Source organism: Colletotrichum graminicola, assembly GCF_000149035.1.
Source record: "Colletotrichum graminicola M1.001 genomic scaffold supercont1.172, whole genome shotgun sequence".
NCBI lineage: Eukaryota > Fungi > Ascomycota > Sordariomycetes > Glomerellales > Glomerellaceae > Colletotrichum > Colletotrichum graminicola.
The window spans coordinates 2886-23042 of NW_007361176.1; the positions used below are offsets into that span (position 1 = coordinate 2886).

Consider the following 20157-nt stretch of genomic DNA (forward strand, 5'->3'; position numbering starts at 1 on the left):
CTATATAGTAAGATCTTTTTTAGTAGTTAAGGCCTTTTACTAGGCTTTTACTAACACTTTATTATACTTATTATAAGTATAATTTATATTTTTCTTTAATTATTCTTACTACTATACTAAACTTATTAAGCTATTTAGCTAGTAAATTAGTAAATTTATAATATCTTTCCTAAAGGTCTATAAATATAGTAGATTTAGCTATATTAGCTATATTTTTAATATCTTTTTACTAAGTAGTATACTTATATACTTCTTTATAATAATAGCTTATTTAGTTATTTAAGTATATAAGATTATATAAGTTAAGATTACTTAGTGTTATTATATATTTAGTTTTATATATAAGCCTATTAAGTATAGCTATAATAGCCTTACTTCTTACTATATATAGCTATATAGTTACTTACTAAGATATCTTAGTAATTACTATAGCTATAGTAACTTCTTAGTAAGTAGTAAGCTTATCCTTAGTTAAGGTATATAAATATTATATTATAAATAGCTTTATTAGTTTCTTTAAATATATCTTAAGGATTAATTAGTTTACTACTATAACCTTTAGGTTAATATACTCCTAGAGATTATAACACTTTACTTTTACTTAAGTAATATTAAGCTATATAAACTAATTACTATATAATTATTAGATAGTTACTTTATTATTATTATTTTTATTAATTATTATAATAGTATTTAATTAGTAAATAAGTATATTAGTTATTATAAATATACATTTTAAACTATTAATTATTAAATAAGAGGGATTATAATAGTTAATTAATTAATTCAATTATATATTATATAACTATAGTAAAATCCTATAATAATAGGGAAAAAACCCCTATTCCTTAGTTAGGAAATCCCTAGCTAATCCTAGCGATATTATTAGTGAAGTTACCCCTAAACGTGGGGCTAATTTACTGCCTATTCCCTGACAATTCGCCGTAGGGCAGCCGTGCATTCGCCGGCTAATTCACGTGTAATTCCGCCACATTTAACAGTGTCAAAGTAGGCGAAATGGCCGCGTGCTCTCAGGCGCAAAGTGGGGCGATTGGCCGTAAATGCACTAGTCATGTCCAGGATGGATTTCTCCACGCAAAACAAGGGACAACAATCATCCGAACATTTGCCCCATAAAGGGCCGATCGGCGATGGCCGTGGGCCACAGAGAGGAAGAGACACACAACAGAACAATCAATCAACGCATGGATATCGATGCCAAATTACGTGCTTCAACAGGATGTGGGGGATTCAGAAAGATATATTGCATAAAGTTGACTTTCTAGTTTCAGCAGCCATCCGAGCCTGGAAACCCTTCCGGAGGAGTTATGCACGCCGGAAATGCCCCCTGGCCACTAATCACGACTCATGGGCAGCGGCCGTGCACACCCTAAGCCATGTAATCAGTGGACTAATATATTGAGCCTTCAATGCTTCACACCACCATATACACGGATAACTGGCAAATTTATCGGCACGAGCATTTCACTGCCTTGCGCGTTGTCATATAAAATATCAGGATCTTTACACTGCCAGTTGAGGTTTTTTCGACAAAAAGATGCCCCACGCAGCTGGAAACCCCGCCTGTCGCGCCATTCTTTGCATTCATGGAGGCGGATCATCACCTGACATCTTCCGCTTCCAGACCTCCCGGATACGTGCCACAATGAAAGGGGAGTTCGTGTTCTTCTTTGCTACTGCACCGCATCCTTCAGAGGCAGGCCCAGAGGTGCTGCCGTTCTTTGCCGGCATGGAACCGTACCTGGCATGGTTCCGCTATGTCGACAATAACGTACGACTATGTGTCGAGAAGGACGAGACGTTAGCGGTCAGCGAAAGTGTCCAGCAAGAAATTTCCACATTTAACGACAGCATCAAAGAAGCAGTGGATCAATTGAAAGCAAATAGCCCGTCGATAGAGGTCGTAGGTGTTTTGGGCTTCTCTCAAGGGGCGATCGCAGCCACTATACTACTTTGGGAGCAGCAAGCCGGCCTTGTACCCTGGCTTCCAAGGCTGAAAACCGCGGTTCTGATCTGCTCCGGCTACAGGGAAATAATGACGCAGTATATGCGCGACTTTTGTGCGACCAAGCGCCTTGACGAGAACGAGATCGTGATCAAGATCCCGACATTGCATCTTGGTGGGCGGAAGGATGTGTATGGCTATCCACAGACTTGGCAGATGTTCACGACGCACTTTTCCTCTCAGAGCTCTGAGTTCCACGAATTCGAAGGTGGACACGAGTTACCAAAGTCATTGGAAGATATTCAGTTTGTCACGAGATACTTTAAGAAACATCTAGATGAATCGAAAATTTAATCCCTTGGAAGCCTCGCATTGAGAAATGACGAATGGATAGTTGGCCCTAAAGTCTGTCCTTGAAATCTTAAGTGAGACCAAACCTATTCGATATATTCTCGGGGCTTGAGCTTATCTGAAATGAAGACATTCGTGTTGACTACACTCGGAGAGCCTGTAATTGGCTAAAGCCATGCCGACCTATGGCAAGAAGCAAACCCTGAGAAGCTTACCATGGCCTCGAAAGCATACACCTGAGAGTATTTGGGAGAAGAGGAAAATATAATTCAAAATATTTTAACGCAAACCATGATGGGTCTTTTCGGCAGTATTAAGCCGATCATTTAGCTATACGTTTTGGTAACGAAAAGCATCCAAAACAAGACGCCCGCTGGATCCTAAATCTTAGCTGCGACATTAGGTTTCCATGCGAACCACAATCTTCTCTCCTGATACACACTTCTTCGAGAGCAATTTTAAGCCCTCCTGAATACCATCGAATCCGCCGTCTAGTATTCGGACGGGGTGATGATGAAGTTTGCCCTCATGCACCAGCTTCTGCGCAATTTCCCACAACTCAACGCCAAAAGCATGAAGCTTCTCATCTGGCTCGCGTGCGTATGGCGCTGGATACGTGCAGCCTTCGCCAAAGATGCAAGGCCCGATAACAAAGTCCGTTGTGACTACCGCTCGATTTGCGGCATGCCTAGGGAATGGCTCGAGCGCAACATATCTCCCTCCTGTACGTCCTATCGCGTTGAAGCACACTGTTGTAGACTCGACGTTGGAAATGCAATCCAGCGCATACTTCAAGTTATTTCGTGTGTAAATTTTCTTGGCCACGGGAAAACGATTAGCCTCCGAGATTTCGTCGGGTGTAACAGGAAAGTGAGGAGCAGGGACTGGTTACAATTCTTTGTGCAACGTCCTTGTCAAAGCGATCAAATACTGCTTGTGCACCATTGTTTCTTGATAACTCGAAGTGCTTTGGAGAGCAAACCGCTATTGGTATTAAGCCTGCACTGCGGACAGAGTAAGTGGTCAGTTGGGCACCGCCGAGATGATCGACCAGGTATTAAAAGGTTCGAGACGCGGTGAGACTCACAGCCTTAGCAGCTGCATCGCAATGGTAGCCGTTGCAGTACTGCTGCCGTAGACTAGAACAGCGCTAGGTTTCGCAACAGGTTCGTTGGGTAACGGTAAGCCTAGCGACTTCATGGCTAAACCAGCGGTACATATTCCCACAGGTAGTGACGATGCGGCTTCTATCGACCACGAATCTGGAATCCTCATCCACATTTTGCGCCGGGTCACGGTATACTGTGCGAACGCCCCTTGCTCTGGCGTAGCTTTGAATATCTCATTTTGCGCTCCGCATACGCGATCACCTACAGCAACACCAACCACGTCCGAACCCACTGCGACAACTGTGCCGGCAAAATCGGCACCCATGATCGCAAATGGGTTGGCAAAGTCTGTTTTCATTTTGGTGTTAATCGGGTTAAGAGCAACAGCTTCGATGCGCACGAGAGCTTCATCGGGGGGCAAGACGGGACAAGGAGCCTCGTCCCATACGCAGACCTGTTCCTTTTCGTTCATTACCAGGGCTTTTTGAGTGAATGGAGGCGAGAATTGATTGCATTGTAGCGCCATGTTGAGCGTATTTGCCAAAGACCGTTCAGGTTATGGTTCTTAACAATAGCTTGCAAATGCTACTGACTGCAGGACGGTCATCGGCTTTGGCATTAGTGAAGGGTATGTGTTCAGAGCCTCCTATGTATGCTAAGAACAAGTCTTGCTCTCTTCTAATTAATCTTCTCTTCCCATAACATAGCCATGTAATACCCAAACCTGTAGACGCTACAACCTTGTTGCCCTTGAGCGCTTGTTTCTCCTCCCATGGTGTGCCTCGTGTTGTGTGACTTGTCAGTAGTTCTTCCGTTTCCGGATTACCTGCATGCTTTCCCTGTCACTTTGCCTTTGTACAAATGCTGCGCCGCCTGGATTTCTCGCCGGCCGGTGAAGCGGTATTACCTGCAGCTTGTGGGCTCGAAACAGGAGATTTCAGGCTTTCAGAGCTTTCTCGCACCAATGGTGGGTAATAAGAATTGAATTTCCTCTTAGGTTTAAACTAGTTTTAGTCTCTCTAAGAAAGGTCAAAGTTAATTGGTGCTACGTGCCTTGCAATAAAACGTGCCTACTAATAGTAGCATAAAGCGTGCACGTTTTTCTAGAAGACGCGTAGGTGGTTAAAATTCTATTTTATATAAGATTCGATGTATATTCAAGTTGCTCAACCTATGTCGATCTGAGTTATAGTTTATATAAACTTAATCCTAGCCTCAATGAGTGTTCTATGCTTTCTAGATTAAAGTGTATATAAACCCTATCATAGGCTGAATTAATGCTCTATACCTACGTTTGTACGGAAAGTAAAATTTTGACTTATTAATCTGAGACTTCTAGCTTTACTCAGGCTGCTCTCCATATACCCAGCAGGGAGAGTAAAAGATAGGGTTTACAGTAGGTCTCTAGAAATTGTTTAATATTCTCACTAGTTAACTGACTAAAAGTATATTTTAATAGTAAAAGGCTTCTTTTATAATGGTTTCCAAGGCTCCCAAGACACTAATTATTAGCTTTTATTAAGCCTAGTTACCAACCTTATGTAATTAACTGTTACGGCCCAACCAGTGCCCTGACCTGCTCGTAACACAAACATTACTTTTAACTTCCTCCTCTCTCCTAAAATTTCTCTTTCAAGTCTCCACTACAAAGAAGAGATTTTCAGCTCAGCACAGCAACACATGACCCCTAGGGACATTCTATTGAATTCAGCTCGTTTACCAATTAACTTTCAGTACTAACTCAGTTATTTAAATTTTACTTCTGGGTGATTTCGTATGGTACTTTATGGAGAAGATCCTTTATCGGCATGTTCGAAGTAGGCTAGAGCAACTAAGTATACTGTAAGATGATAGGCTTGGTAGTACTACATATACAACTACCGCAAGTATATAGCATATAGTTGCGCACACTGAGTGCCCCAAAAGCTTAAGATACAACACAAAGATCAAACTATAACTAGTAAAGGAGTTAAAATAACAGAAGGCATACTTTTTAATAGTACTAAATCATGATTAAAACCTAATACTTTAAGCACGTAGAACTATCTTTGACGGAATGTAACGAACACAGCACTCATATAACTTGTTGCTAAAGTCGGGTATAGCAATATGTTTCGTATAAATTCATACTGTAGCTTCATATAAAGTAAGTAGAGTTAATCAAGACGCGGACTGTGTGACAGCTTCAACATCGTTAGTTGACCAAGCCTCATATTTCAGTCTAATCTTCCCAAGTAAAGTATTGTTGTTTTTGTGGTGGTGTAGATGTGACTCTGTGAAATACTCGACATTCCAAACTCTCTCAGTCGGAGGCAAGCCCTGTTCATCTCCAATCAAGTTGGCAAAGAAAGAATATTCTCGTGGTCGGTCTGCCGGTCATTAAGAGTCGGTGTTGTGCTAGAGTGCTAACATAGCCCCTAGACTATCTTCACCATTTTGTGTCAAGATGTACGACAGCGAGCCTATCGCGATAATCGGCAGCGCCTGTCGCTTTCCTGGTGGTGTAGACAGCCCGTCTAAGTTTTGGGAGTTTCTGCTGCAGCCTGGGGACCTTCGGAGTGAGGTACCCAAGCAGCGCTTCAGCGCTGAAAAGTTCTTCAACTCCAATGGCATGCACCATGGTAGTACGAACTCAAGATATGGGTATTTTCTCAAGGAACCCCTCGGCGGCTTTGATGCGCCGTTTTTCAATATACACGCGGGCGAAGCCAAGAGCATGGACCCTCAGCAGGGCCTCCTTTTGGAGACGACATATGATGCACTCTCCTCTGCCGGTCTTGTACAAGACCTTCAAGGTTCCGATACGGCTGTCTACGTTGGCCTCATGACTCACGACTTTGAGACGATAAAAACACAGGATATGCATCACATGCCAACTTATTTCGCCACAGGCGTTGCTGCGAGCATTGCCTCGAACCGACTGTCATATGTTTTCGACTGGCACGGTCCTAGTGTAAGTTCGTGTATCCATCTGGTTGCTGACACAGCGGCTGATTCTCACTTCGCATCCGCAGATGACTATTGATACGGCTTGTAGTTCGTCTCTGGTTGCAGTGCATCATGCGGTGCAACAACTGAGGAGTGGCCAAAGTAGAGTCGCGGTGGCTGCCGGAGTAAATATGATCATGTCTCCTTGTATGGAACAACTTGGACACAATCCCCTGACTTGAAGTTCGCGATACTGACTTAAAAATTGGCACCAGTGAGTTACGTCTCAGAGAGCAAACTGAGTATGCTCTCGCCGACAGGCAGATCGCGAATGTGGGATGCTGCCGCCGATGGCTATGCGAGAGGGGTTAGTGTTTCAATTGCTTATAATCTGCGTCTTGGATGTGCATGTCTAACCTGATTCACAACACGAACAGGAAGGCGTTGCAGCTGTGGTACTCAAGACTCTGCAACAAGCTCTGAGTGACGGTGACCATATTGAGAGCATTATCCGTGAGACGGGCGTGAACCAAGACGGCAAGACCACTGGCATCACAATGCCGAGTCACCTGGCTCAAGAGGCATTGATCCAAGACACTTATGCGAGGGCGGGACTGGATTTGAGTCGCATTGGTGATCGTCCTCAATTCTTTGAGGCCCACGGTGAGTCACAGTTCACTTTATAGCCACGAAGGGTAGTTTTGAACCATTAAACTAACACGCAATTCAGGAACGGGGACGCCGGCAGGCGACCCTCAAGAAGCGGAGGCTATCAACAAGGCTTTCTTTGGGGACAAGGTGTTGGACACCTTACAACCCCAGGATCTGCTGGTCGGTAGCGTGAAAACAGTCATTGGCCATAGTGAAGGGACTGCTGGACTAGCCGGCGTCCTGAAAGCTTCCCTTGCGGTCCAGCATGGTGCGATTCCACCCAATCGACATTTTGAAATGCTCAGCCCTGCTGTGCAGCCCTTCTACCGTCACGTCTGCATCCCAACGAAAACGCAGCCTTGGCCACAAGTCGCACCAGGCTACCCACGCCGAGCTAGTGTGAATTCGTTTGGTATGCTCCAGATACTGTCATTGATAAACTCAAAGGCTGACAAAGTCGATACGTAGGTTTTGGTGGAACGAACGCACATTGCATCATCGAAGAGTACGTGGGTTCCGGTACGCGGCAGTCTTTATCCCAAAAGTCGATATCCTGCGACGTAGAGAATCAGCCATCGAGCACTACATACGGCATGCCTCTCGTCTTGTCGGCTAAGTCACAGCGCTCTCTCAAAGATTACATGCACGCCATGCTCCAGTTTCTCAAGTCAAATCCGGCCATTGATATGGCAGATCTAGCTTGGACATTATTGCGGAAGCAGGCTGTGCTGCCCGTCCGGCACGCTATCTCCTGCCATACCCGCGATGGGGTATGTCTCGCGCTCGAGGCTGCCATCAATGACAACTTGGGCAGAGACTTCAGCTTCAACCGCGGCAACAAGGACCAACCCCAGATTTTGGGCGTCTTTACCGGACAGGGTGTACAGTGGTCAGGCATGTGCAAGTCACTTCTGGCCTCCATCCCTTGGACGCGAGACATCATAGATGAGTTGGATGCCTCCTTGCAGGCGCTTCCAGCCCAATACCGTCCCCTGTGGAAGCTCCGGCAGTTGTTGTCTGGTGAAGGAGATTGGACCAACGCAGCGGAGGCGAGGTTCTCGCAGCCGCTCTGCGCTGCCGTTCAGCTTGTGCTTATCAGACTGCTGCAGGCTGCAGGCGTCAGGTTCGCGGCTATTGTCGGTCATAGTTCAGGGGAAATTGCCTGTGCGGCTGCTGCGGGATACATCACGCCTTTCCAGGCCATCCGCATCGCTTACTTACGCGGACTAGCAGTCGCCACTCCACACGCTGGCTCTCATAGCCCTACCGAAGGTGCGATGCTGGCGGCCGATATCACACACGAAGATGCCAAGGAGATTTGCAGTCTTGAAGATTTCGAAGGACGAATCTGCGTTGCGGCGTATAACTCTCCCACCAGCGTGACGCTGTCTGGCGATGCTGAAGGTCAGTCAGCGTTCTTCTCTTCTTTCCCCATGTTTCCAGTATGCGCGCTCGGGGACTTGGCCGTATACTCAAACTGATCTGGGCGGAGCTGACCATTTGTGTGATTATCAGCTTTGAGACATGCCGAATCTGTCCTCAAGGACGAAGGCAAGTTCACGAGATTCCTTCGCGTCGATAAAGCCTACCACTCTCACCATATGGCCCCGTTTGCCGATACATACGTCAAAGCCCTTACCGACTGTGACTGCGCCGCCAACGCTGCCTCCAATGCGCTTGGTTCGCGACCCCTTGTTTCTTGGTACTCATCCGTGAACCCGGGGAGACTCTTGAAATGTACAGACGTTACAGCCGAGTATTGGAAAGCAAACCTCGTCTCGCCAGTATTCTTTTCGCAGGCTGTCGAGCGTGTTGCCCGCGACTACAATATCGCTTGCGCTGTAGAGGTCGGTGCACATCCCGCTCTGAAGCGTCCCACTGTTGCAACCATTCATACCATTTCCGGAACGGAACTGCCATATACAGGATGCATGAAACGAGATCAGGATGATACGGATGCATTCGCGGAAGCAATGGCCTACCTCTGGGAACGGTTTGCTAGCTTCAAAATACTCGACGCTGACAGCTTTATGAAAGCTGTGTCACCTTCAGCAAACCCTCGCAAAAGCTTGGCTAAAGCCATTCCGAGGTACTCATGGGACCATACGCGAACATATTTGACAGAAACACGTGCTGAGAAAGCTTTCCTTGCCGGGCCGGCTCCCCATCCCCTCCTGGGTTCCATTCTTCCGACGACCACGGATTCGACGTTCCAATGGCAATCGTTCATCAAGCCCGAGGACGACAAGTGGTTTGAGGGCCATCACCTTCAAACCCAACTTGTCGTTCCCGCCTCCGGCTATGCCGTGATGGTCATGGAAGCAGCACTGTACGTAGCAAGAAAGCGTCTTGGGCAAGACGTGGACGTCACTGTTCTCGAGGTACTGGACTTGAGCATCGACAAGGCCATGACCTTCGATGAAAAGAACAGCATGGCTGAGCTGCTTGTTACGCTTAAAGTCATACACCAGGATTCCGAGCAGCTTTCGGTTGACGTTAATATCGACTCGGCTCTTGAAAGAGAGACAAAACCTTCCATGACGGCCAGAGGTCGCGTCGTCGTCACACTTGGCTCTCCCTTGACCAGCTCACCGCAGCGAGGCCTGAATGAGCCACTACACCCCAACGAGATCGACATCAACAGGTTCTACGAGGAGATTGAACGACTGGGCATTGCCTATACGAAAAAGTACCATGGTATCCACGAATTGCGACGAGCGGATTGCAGGGCTGCGGGACGACTCTTGCATTACCGGTTTCCCAATAATCCCTCGCAGGAGATTGTTATTCACCCAGCCACACTGGATACGGCCTTTCAGGCAGTCATGGGCGCCTATTCATACCCTGGTGACAGAGCTTTGAAGTCCACGGTCATCCCCGTGCACATTGATAGAATTGCCTTGTTTCCCGGAGCCTGCGCCTCCGCGTTGGGCTCTCGTGACGAGGTCAGCGTGCTCTTCAACGCTACATGCTCATCTCTCGAAGACTCGGTTCCCGACGGAGACGTGGAGGTGTTTGATGATAGCTCTGCTGTTCTCTTTCAAGTGGATAACATTGCACTTCATCCACTTCACAGACCAGAGCCCTCAGCTGACCATCTCATGTTTACCAAAACGGTGTGGGGGCCTTATTCCCCAGATCGTATCCTAGATCGTCCCGAATTCCGGGCTACTGATGAAGACAGGCGCATGATACCTGTCATCGAGCGCATTGTATATCACTACGTGAAGGACTTCCTGAAAAAGCTCACAGTGGAGGACCGTCGGAAAGCAAGTCCCAGCCTGCAGAAGTATATTCACTGGAACGAGCAGGTGCTGGGCAAGGCTCGGGAGTGGAAGTCTACCTTCTACGAGCCAGATTGGGAAATGGACACAGCGGCTGACATAGAAAAGCTCTGTGAGCAGTAAGTTTGGCTTCCCTCGGCCATGAGAGTTTACCTTGCAAGCGGAGTCTAACAACGAGATGCAGGAACTGGTACCATCCCTACGTGCGTCTCATCAAGAGGGTCAGCGAGAATGTAATGTCCACAATCCGCAACAACACCAATCCTTTTCATTGGATGAACGAGGATGGTCTGCTCGGCGAGTTCTACGCTAGTCCTCTCAGCAATGGACCGTGTTGGAACAATGGCCAGCATCTTGTTAACCAGCTTTGCCATCGTTTCCCTAACATGAACATCCTTGAAATCGGTAAGATAGATCTACCTACTTATCTTGAAAATCAACCTTTAAACGTCCATCCTACTAATGTTCAAACCATTCTACAGGTGGCGGTACGGGCTCAGCTACGCGCTATATTCTCGACATTCCCGAGCTGGGCTTCAATAGCTACACCTTTACTGACATCTCGCCAACATTTTTCGACAAGGCCCGTGAGGCTTTCCACCAACATAAAGACCGCATGGACTTCCGGAAGCTTGACATCACACAGGATCCAGCAAGTCTCTCCTATCCCATTCTATACCCAATTTCTACGAGATGCACAGCTCGTCTTGTGCTCATCTAGATATTAAAGTTGAAGTGCTAATACTGTGGGTGCAATATAGGGGCGGCAAGGCTTTACACCCCACTCTTATGACCTGGTAGTCGCCTCGTCTGTTCTCCATGCAACACCGCGTCTCGTGGAAACTATGACGAACGTAAGGTCTCTGCTTAAGCCTGGCGGCCATGTTATCGTTGTGGAAGCCACATTCAAAGAGTATTTGCGCACAAGCTACATCTTTGGGCTCTTCCCCGACTGGTGGGCCGGCTATGAGGACGGCCGTATCCTTGACCCTTTTGTGTCGTATGATGAGTGGGATAGTATCCTGAAGCGCGCCGGGTTCTCAGGAATCGAGTCTCGCACATCTGACCACGAGAGCTGGGTTTTTCAGAATTCGCTGTTCAGTGCGCGCGCCATGGATCCCAAGATGGAGCGGCTGGAAAGCCCGCCCCTGACGGTGTCCAGTCAACATGACGACGGGGCAAACTTACCGAAGCTGATATTTGTTGGCGGCTGCTCTGACCGATCATCAGCCTTAGTGGGCAAACTTCAAGACAAATTGGCCTACCGGAGATCCCTACATCTTAAACGGTTGGAAGATGTGGTCAAACAGGCAGCTCATTTGGGCCCAGGGTCCACGTTCGTCGTGGTCTCGGAGCTTGATGACGAAATGTTTGAGGATATCGACAGCATCAAGCTCGAAGCCGCCAAGTGGCTTTTGACTGGCGGCTACGCAAAGATCGTTATCTGGGTCACTGCAGCGGCTTTCACGCGTAATCCGCGCCAAGCTATGACCATCGGCCTCCTCCGGACGATATATCTGGAGAATCCGGAGATTTACGTGCAGAACATCGACTTAGACAACGTTGAACATTTCAACTACGCCCCAGTCATCGTCGAGCATCTTCTTCAGCTGGAATATATAAGCACCCTACCCAAGGATAGCAGTAGTCTGGTACGGAACCACGAGCCCGAGGTCTACCTCGTCGACGGGCGAGCCTGGATACCTCGCATCAAGCATGACATAGCGCGCAACAACCGCTTGAACTCTGCACGCCGTGTCATTCTCGTGGACATTCAGCCGGAAGAAACTCCCGTACGTCTAAGTCTCGCTCCAGATGGCGAGACTTCGTTCCTCGAGCTCACAGACACAATGGTTGGCCCTTTCCCACCATCTGCGCCATCCTCATTCTCGAGTGTACATGGATGTCTAGTTCAGGTTCGGGTTCACTTCGCCCTCACTGGCGCTATCCGCGTCGGCAATCTTGGCTTCCTCCACCTGTGCCAGGGTTTCTCCACAGAAACCAAGACACCCGCATTGGTGCTGGCAGATAGCAACGCATCTGTCGTCTGTGTTCCAGCTAGCCGTGTCTTTAATTTGCCATCTGGAGACAACTGTATTCTGCTCCATGTTGTGGCCTCTCTCATTAGCCAAGAGATCATGAACAGCGCTGTCCCTGGCACGAGTGTTCTCTTGTTTGAGACACCGGATTTCTGCGTGGATGCCATCGCAAAACAAGCCAAGGAAAAGAATGTTCAGGTCTACAATGTCTCCAGTCAAAAACTCGCTGGGCTAGACCACAATTCAGGCTCCACGTGGATGCATCTAGATCCATGGGTATCGGACATCGCGCTGCAGAAAATGGTCACTGTGGGAGCGTCTGTCTATTGTGACTTCTCACCTGCGACAGATCTCAAAGCCGCCACACTCGGCCGTCGCATAGCCAGAAACCAACCACCACATTGTGTCAAGTACGGCTATGCTCACTTTTTCGCGAAGCGCGGGTCCGGCACGCCGTATGGAGATGCTCACTGTCGTGACTTTACTATGGCTGTTGAGAAGGCTCTTCGCGCGTCCTCAGGAACTGCCCATGATCACATAGCAGAAGCAGCATTTATCAAGGTCGCTGCTATACAGGACAACAAAGCCCTCAAGGACCTCACAACCGTTGTTGACTGGAGGCCCGATGGCAAAGTTCAAGCGCGCCTTCGCCCTGTTGACTCTGGGAACTTGCTTGCTCCAGACAAGACATACCTTCTTGCAGGACTCGCCAAAACAATGGGCCGATCATTGGCCCGGTGGATTATCACTCATGGTGGTCGCTACGTCGTTCTATCCAGTCGTCACCCTGAAGTCCCGGATCGTAAATGGATCGAAGAGATGGAAGAGCTTGGCGGTCATGTCACAATTCTATCAATGTGAGTTTAGGCAGTCGGTCATCCATATTCCGTCCCCTACCCAAACAACCTCGGATACTGACAGATGGTCCCACTGTCTAGGGATTTGTCCGACGAGAAAGCCGTAGATGTGGGTCTGTCTATGATCCGCGAGGCTTTGCCGCCAATCGGAGGCATTGCCTATGGCCCTTTGGTCCTCCGTGACACGATATTCCAAAATATGAGCTTGGAGGATATGAATTCGGTGCTAAACTCCAAGGTGATTGGCGCACGGCTTCTGCATGACCGATTCTGTGATGCCACCCCGGGAGCCCAGTTGGACTTTTTCGTCATGTTCTCGTCTGCGGCTTCCGTGGGCGGGAATCCTGGCCAGAGCAACTACAATGCGGCCAATGCCTATTTGCAAGCCCTCGCACAGCACCGGCGGACCAAGGGACTTACGGTAAGTCGACTTCTATCAGCGCTCCGCCGCCCTAGTTTGCCCCGGGAAAGAAAGGAAGAAGGGGCGGGGATGGAAGTAAAGTGCTAATGCCTTTAGGCCTCGACGATTCATCTGGGTGCCGTTATGGGCGTCGGATATCTTACCCGAAGCCATCTGGAAGAGCAACTTCTTAAGTTCAGCGACTGGGGCAAGCTCTCGGAAGGAGAGTTCCACAGACTGTTTGCCGAAGCCATTGTCTCAGGACAGCAGGCACTCAGGCAGGACGAAGGCAAGGTCACCCGGTTGTCAGTCACCGATATGTCCGATACTGAGGTCATGACGGGCTTCCCGGTATTCGAGGCAAAGTACAAAGACTCCATCAAGTTGTGGCATAACCCTCGCTTTGGTCATCTTCGAACACCCGAAAACAAATCGAGTCATGAGGACCAAGGGTCCTCAGCCAGGAGAGTCTCGATAAAAGACCGACTGCGCGAAGCAGCAACAATGAACGAGGCCAAAGAGGCCATCATAGGTAAGTCGAATACCAGGGAACACCCCAACCTGTACTTGGTCAGATGAAACGACTCTAATTTGTGTGTTTTATCAAGATGGGCTTGCCCAAAAGACACGCGACATCCTCCTTATTCCTCGGGATCAAAGTGTTAATCCTAGTGTCCCACTCCTTGACCAGGGCATAGACTCACTCGGTGCTTTCGCAGTATCCGCATGGTACGTGAGAGAGATTCCCCTCAAGGCAGACGCGACCCACCATCTTATATCAGACTTGCCCATCCATCTTCTACACACTCAAGACGCTCATCATGCTGTGGCGCTGGGACAAGTGAGCTCTTGAAAGGCACCTGTGAAGAACTTGGCGACCCACGAACCGACATCATATAGGTATATATAGACGGCTGACATTTCCCTGCAGGTTCTCCCAAGAGCTATTGGTCGATATACCGATTTTGCTAGTGCTTGGTGGTGCTTCTCTTGAAGACGTTGCCGAGGCAGCCGTCAAACGACTTGGACGTGACGCCATACCTCTGATTGCTTCTGAACTAGAAGGCTACCAGAGTCCGACATTGAACAGTGAAGACTCACCATCGGCATCGGATAAGTCGCTGGTGAGCTCTGCCAGCAGCAGCGTGGCTTCATACGCAAGCGGGAAAGACGAAGCTAGCGCAAAGATCTCCCGTCGATATCCGCTGTCGTTAGGGCAGGCGTATTCATGGAAACTACAGCAGCAGCTCTCGCACGATCATACCATCTTCCATAACACCATCGCATACCTGTTCGAGGGCTACATAGATTTGAAACGACTCGGCACTGCCGTGGACCAGGTACTACGCAGACACGAGATACTGCGGACTGCGTTTCTCGACGACCTCGAGCCCCACGAGGGCGACGATCTACAGCAAGTTATCCTGGAGACGCAAACATGGGGTTTGATTTGCAAAGAGGTCGCCAATCAAGCCGCAGCCGAGGAGGCTATGAAGCAGCTGCATGAGGAAGCGTACGACCTTGGGTCTGGCAGGCCATTCAAACTTGTGGATTTCTACTGGTCATCGGGCCACCGTCATCTTCTCACGGTGGCCTATCATCGGCTAGCCGGGGATGGTGCGACCACATCTTTGCTCATGTCTGAATTATCTGCCTCTTACGACGGCGCGGGGCTCTCCGCGACTGTTCCTCAGTTTTCCAAGATTGCCATCAGGCAGCGCGCCGACTATAAACAAGGACGGTTGGATGCTGACATTGCCTACTGGACCTCGCAGTACAACAACCACGCAGTGCCCATTATGCCAGTCCTTAACCTTCCAGATTGCCAGCTCGCCGACCGTAGCAACAGCCCTCCTGTCTCTTGGTCTCAACACAAAGGCGTCTTCCGCCTTAGCTCGGCCGTGTCCGCAGAAATCAGGGAGACAGTGCGGCAGCAAAAGGTCTCACGGATGCAGTTTTTCATGGCAGTCTATGCGACGCTACTGGCTCAATTAACGAATACGACGAGCAGTGGTGAGGCCGAAGCCATAAGCCGCGACAACGGCGATGATGACGCTTCAAGGATGATAACTATTGGTGTCGCAGACACCAACCGCGCTACAATGGAGGACATGGCCGCAATGGGCTTCTTTGCCAACTTATTGCCTGTTCGAATAGAAACGGGACGAAAGGGAGACAGATCGTCGTTCAGTCCTGTCGACCAGCTCGATACCGTCAAGAAGGCGATGCGCGGGGCAATGTTGCACTCGCGCGTGCCGTACGGTGTGTTGCTGGAGCGTCTACCCGTGACTCCAAGTCTCCAAGTATCAGCCAAGGACTGGTCGCATGCACCATTGTTCCAAGCTGTGTTCGACTACGCCGGGGGCGGAGTTGAGAGCGTGCGTATCGGTGATGCAGTCATGACCGAGCAAGGCGCCTTACAGGCCACTAAGCTTATCTCGCGCGAACGAACGCCATATGACGTGGTGCTTGAGATTTGGGACGATACAACGCGTGACCCACTAGTGATTGTTAAGTTGCAGTCTTCTCTTTACAGTTCCAAGGATGTTACTGCGTTCTATGATGCTTTTGTTAAGCTCTTAAGTACTTACTCAACGGATTTAAGAGGTTACGGTCAGATGTCTGACAGTGGAGTTTTCTACTAACATAGAGATAAGATTATAGTATTAGATAGTAATTAGGCTACTATAAGTTCAAAAAGTGCCTATGGTCTTTTATTATAACTTTTAGAACTTCTACTATTACCAACTTCTACTTTAACTAGTGTGATCAGGAACTTGGGTTTGGCCATCAGCAAAAGGAACACGTGACAACAAGAGACTATAAATAGTCAGTCACAGGAAGGTCAGATCAAGAGAACACATCAAGCATCACACACCATCATTCATTAGCAGCTATAGCAGCAATATACACAGTCGTTACTATATATATTATTCTTATTACTTTCTATAGAAGCGCCTTTCTTGCTACTACTTTCTAAGACTTTATTCTTTTTAGGTTTTCTCTTTAGATTAGATCTAAGATTTATAAGGGCTAATATACCTATATAGTAAGTAGAATAATATAGTAAGTAAAACACTTCTACTACTTTTTTACCTCTTTAACCTTTATATCTACTTTTCTTAACGTATAAACATAAACTCTTCTTCTAAAGAAAACTAAATTATCCTTACCCTCTAAGGTATCTAAAAGACCTTAAAATATCTTTATAAATAGTAGCTTATACCTTTAAGGTCCCCCTAATATCTCTTTCTAACTAATATAATATATATATTATATAAGATAATATATATTTAAAATTAAAAAAAATAAAATTAAAAAAAGAGGTAATTCTTAAGAGGGTTATTAACTTAATTAATTAATAGTTTTTTTATAATAAGATAATATATAAGATATAGCTAACTAAGTCCTAAATAAATATAATATAATATATATTAAACCTTAATAAGTAAAGAACTTTATATAATAATAACCTTAATTAAAAATATAATTTTAATATTAAATTAACTATTAAAAAGCTTTAGCTAAAAATCTTATAATTATATAAGGCTAGTTTATACTTATATAAGATATAATTATAAAGTATAGGATATATAATTATAATATTTATAATCTTAATAAGACTAAGTTCTTAAGAAAAATACTATTATATATAAAGGTTATTATAACTTTTAATTATAAAAAAAGGCTTTATATAAAGTAGCTTAGTAATTAAGAATAGGTATAAAGTAGCTTAGTAATTAAGAATAGGTTTTTATTATTTAAGGTATATATATATAAATAGCTAGGTAGTATCTCTATATGTTAATATAAAAAGTAAATATTACTTTCTTTTTTAGTACTAAAATAGCTAATTTTTAGCTAAATAGTATATTTACTTAAGTAAAAATAAATAAATAATAAATAAAATTAGCTTAAATTAGTTAAATTATTTTAACTAGTATATAAAGGTTTATATAAAAAGTACTTATTAACTTTTAATTCTTAATAGTTATAATAACTATAAATTAACTAAATTTAATAATTTTTATAAAAAAAAAGAATTATTAGTTTATATATACCTCCTTATTTATTATATAATCTTTAGCCTTTTAATATTAGTTATTTTAGCTAATTTAAGCTCTTATATAGTAAAGAAATTAAAAAGATAATATAAATATAAATTTTATATATTATAAAAATTAACGTTTCTTTTTCCTTTAAAGTAGTATTTTTTACTTTAAGAAAAAAAGAAATATATAAGCTAGCTTTAGATAAGCTAGCCTTATACCTTTTAACCTTAAAGTAGTTATTTCTTACTTAAATCTTAAGCTAAATATACTAATACCTTTTAGCTTATATCTAACTAGCTTAGGCTTATAGGACCTAAAGATACTAACTATAGTACTAAAAGGTCTATAAAGTACTAGTTTACTAAAAAAAAAGATCTAAAGATATTAAAAAAGCTTACTAACCTTAATATATAAAGTAATTAATCTTTAAGCTAAATATATTAGTAAGTTAGTATATAAGCTTACTTTTATTAAGGCTAAGAACCTTAGACTTTATATAAAGATAAATATACTAAGTAAGTACTAAAGGGCTAGAAAGACCTAACTATGTCTTAAAAGGTTACTTAATATAACTAAAGTAGAGGCACTATAAGAAGAAAAAAAAGTTATTAAAGCTAGAAGTAAGAAAATATCCTAAAAAGAGGCTTATAAGAAGGGTAATAAACTATATATATAATAATATAGTAATTATAAAAAGACTAAATATAATATATAAACCTATAAGGTAGTTTAAGATAGTAATAAAGAAAAAGGTAAAATATAGTTTTAATTAATTTTATATATTATTACTTAATAAACTTATAAAAAAGTAAAAAAGTTAGTAAAAGTATTTTACTTACTATATTATTTTACTTACTATATAGGTATATTATATAAAGATAAAATAAAATATATAAAATACTAAATATATATTTTAATACTAGTATTAATTATAGTCTTTACTAAACTAATTAGACTACTATATCTTTTATATAAGTTAGATAAAAAGGTCTAAATAAATCTCTTTTAAAAGTTCTTAAGACACTTCTTAATAAGCTACCCCTTATTTAAAAGGCCCTTAGAAATAAGTTCTAAGGAGAACTAATACTTTATATATAAGTTACTTAGGCTTATAAAGAAGTACTAAAGCTTAAGATAGTGCTTATAAACCTTAAGATATATTATATATATAAAGAATTCTCTTTAACTTAAAAGTATTACTTTTAGTTATCTTAAATAAAGAAATACTTATCTATAATATTAACTTTATAAATAGGAAATATATATCTAACTATAAAGATAAATAATAGTAATAATAACTATTATATAATAAACCTTCTTAAAGACTATTTTATAAAAGAAAGTCTAGTTCACCTTTTTAGTTTAAACCTTATTATATAAATATACTTAAGAAAACTAAGAAATATAACTATATAAAATAGTACGTAGGTTACCTGTTTTATTACTATAATTAAATAATTACACACTTATAAATGTAATTAATATCTAACTAAAAATATTTTATATATAAGAAAAAAGTTAATAGTTAACTAACTATTTAAATTAAGAACATAATTATATAAAGAATTAATACCTCTAAGTATATAAAACACTCTTCTTAGAACTACTTAAGGATTTCTTAGTATACCTTCTTAGTATAAAAAGAGAAAGTCTAGTAAAAGAAAATATAAAAGTAATCTATATAATAAAAATAATTAAGAGTACTAAGAAGTCTTTTTATCCTTATAGATATTAGTATTTCTTTATAATATAATAAAAGAAAATATATTTTCTAGATAATAAAAAGAAAAGGCTAGCCTTTTTATACTTAAAGACCTTTATTATATAATATACTAAGGTAGGTTATAAGATACTAAAGCTACTAAGCTTTTTAATATTAGGAAACTATAAGTACTTATATACTTAAAAGAAAACCTATATATAAAGATATTTTAGATACTAAGATTAGCTAATAGATAATTTAAGGGAAGTAAATCTATTTTAGTAATTAGTATTATAAAGATAAAGAATTAGCTAGGTAAGGTTATATACTATATTCTAGATACCTTAGTACTATTCTTATTCTTATTATATAATATAAATTAAGTTAAAGTATACTTTACTAATATTACTAATACTATTATATAGAAAGATAAGATATATATTCTAGTTATATAAAAATAAAGATATTCTTTTTTAACCTTAGATAAGTAGAGGTATTAACCTTTTTTACTAAGGCTAAACTTAAGAGAATCTATAAATAATTTAGACACCTTTATATAAATTATTTATACTAGCTCTTAAAGAATACTAATTATAATAATATAAATATAATAATTTTAAAAAACCTAGAAGATTTTATTATTACTATCAATTATATACGCTAGTATTATAATATTTTAAGTTCTTAATTAAAAGTAAAAGTTATTTTAATTATAAGATTATTATAAATATTATATAACTTAAAGATAAAGATACTTTATATATTATTAATATAAAGATAAGCTTTTAAGAAGTAACCTTTTTAAAGTCTTTATTTAT

The 20157-nt window shown here is 43.0% G+C and overlaps 3 protein-coding genes across 3 annotated transcripts; 2 read left to right on the forward strand and 1 right to left on the reverse strand.

Moving 5' to 3' along the window:
- Nucleotides 1-1558: 1558 nt before the first annotated feature.
- On the forward strand, nucleotides 1559-2320 carry GLRG_11888 (oxidoreductase; the record flags this gene model as incomplete). The annotated part of the gene is made up of 1 exon (XM_008102571.1): nucleotides 1559-2320. The coding sequence occupies one exon, from the start codon at nucleotides 1559-1561 to the stop codon at nucleotides 2318-2320; it is 762 nt and encodes a 253-aa protein (XP_008100762.1).
- A 396-nt stretch (nucleotides 2321-2716) lies between these two features.
- On the reverse strand, nucleotides 2717-3952 carry GLRG_11889 (alcohol dehydrogenase GroES-like domain-containing protein; the record flags this gene model as incomplete). Its single annotated transcript, XM_008102572.1, has 3 exons — nucleotides 2717-3201; nucleotides 3249-3316; nucleotides 3405-3952. 3 exons carry the CDS (start codon nucleotides 3950-3952, stop codon nucleotides 2717-2719), a joined length of 1101 nt encoding a protein of 366 aa, XP_008100763.1.
- A 1920-nt stretch (nucleotides 3953-5872) lies between these two features.
- GLRG_11890 (beta-ketoacyl synthase domain-containing protein) lies at nucleotides 5873-16230 on the forward strand (the record flags this gene model as incomplete). The annotated part of the gene is made up of 14 exons (XM_008102573.1): nucleotides 5873-6379; nucleotides 6441-6561; nucleotides 6630-6721; nucleotides 6792-7017; nucleotides 7085-7417; nucleotides 7474-8409; nucleotides 8521-10408; nucleotides 10474-10694; nucleotides 10772-10945; nucleotides 11061-13185; nucleotides 13267-13606; nucleotides 13703-14117; nucleotides 14194-14314; nucleotides 14517-16230. The coding sequence occupies 14 exons, from the start codon at nucleotides 5873-5875 to the stop codon at nucleotides 16228-16230; spliced, it is 9213 nt and encodes a 3070-aa protein (XP_008100764.1).
- Nucleotides 16231-20157: the final 3927 nt, after the last annotated feature.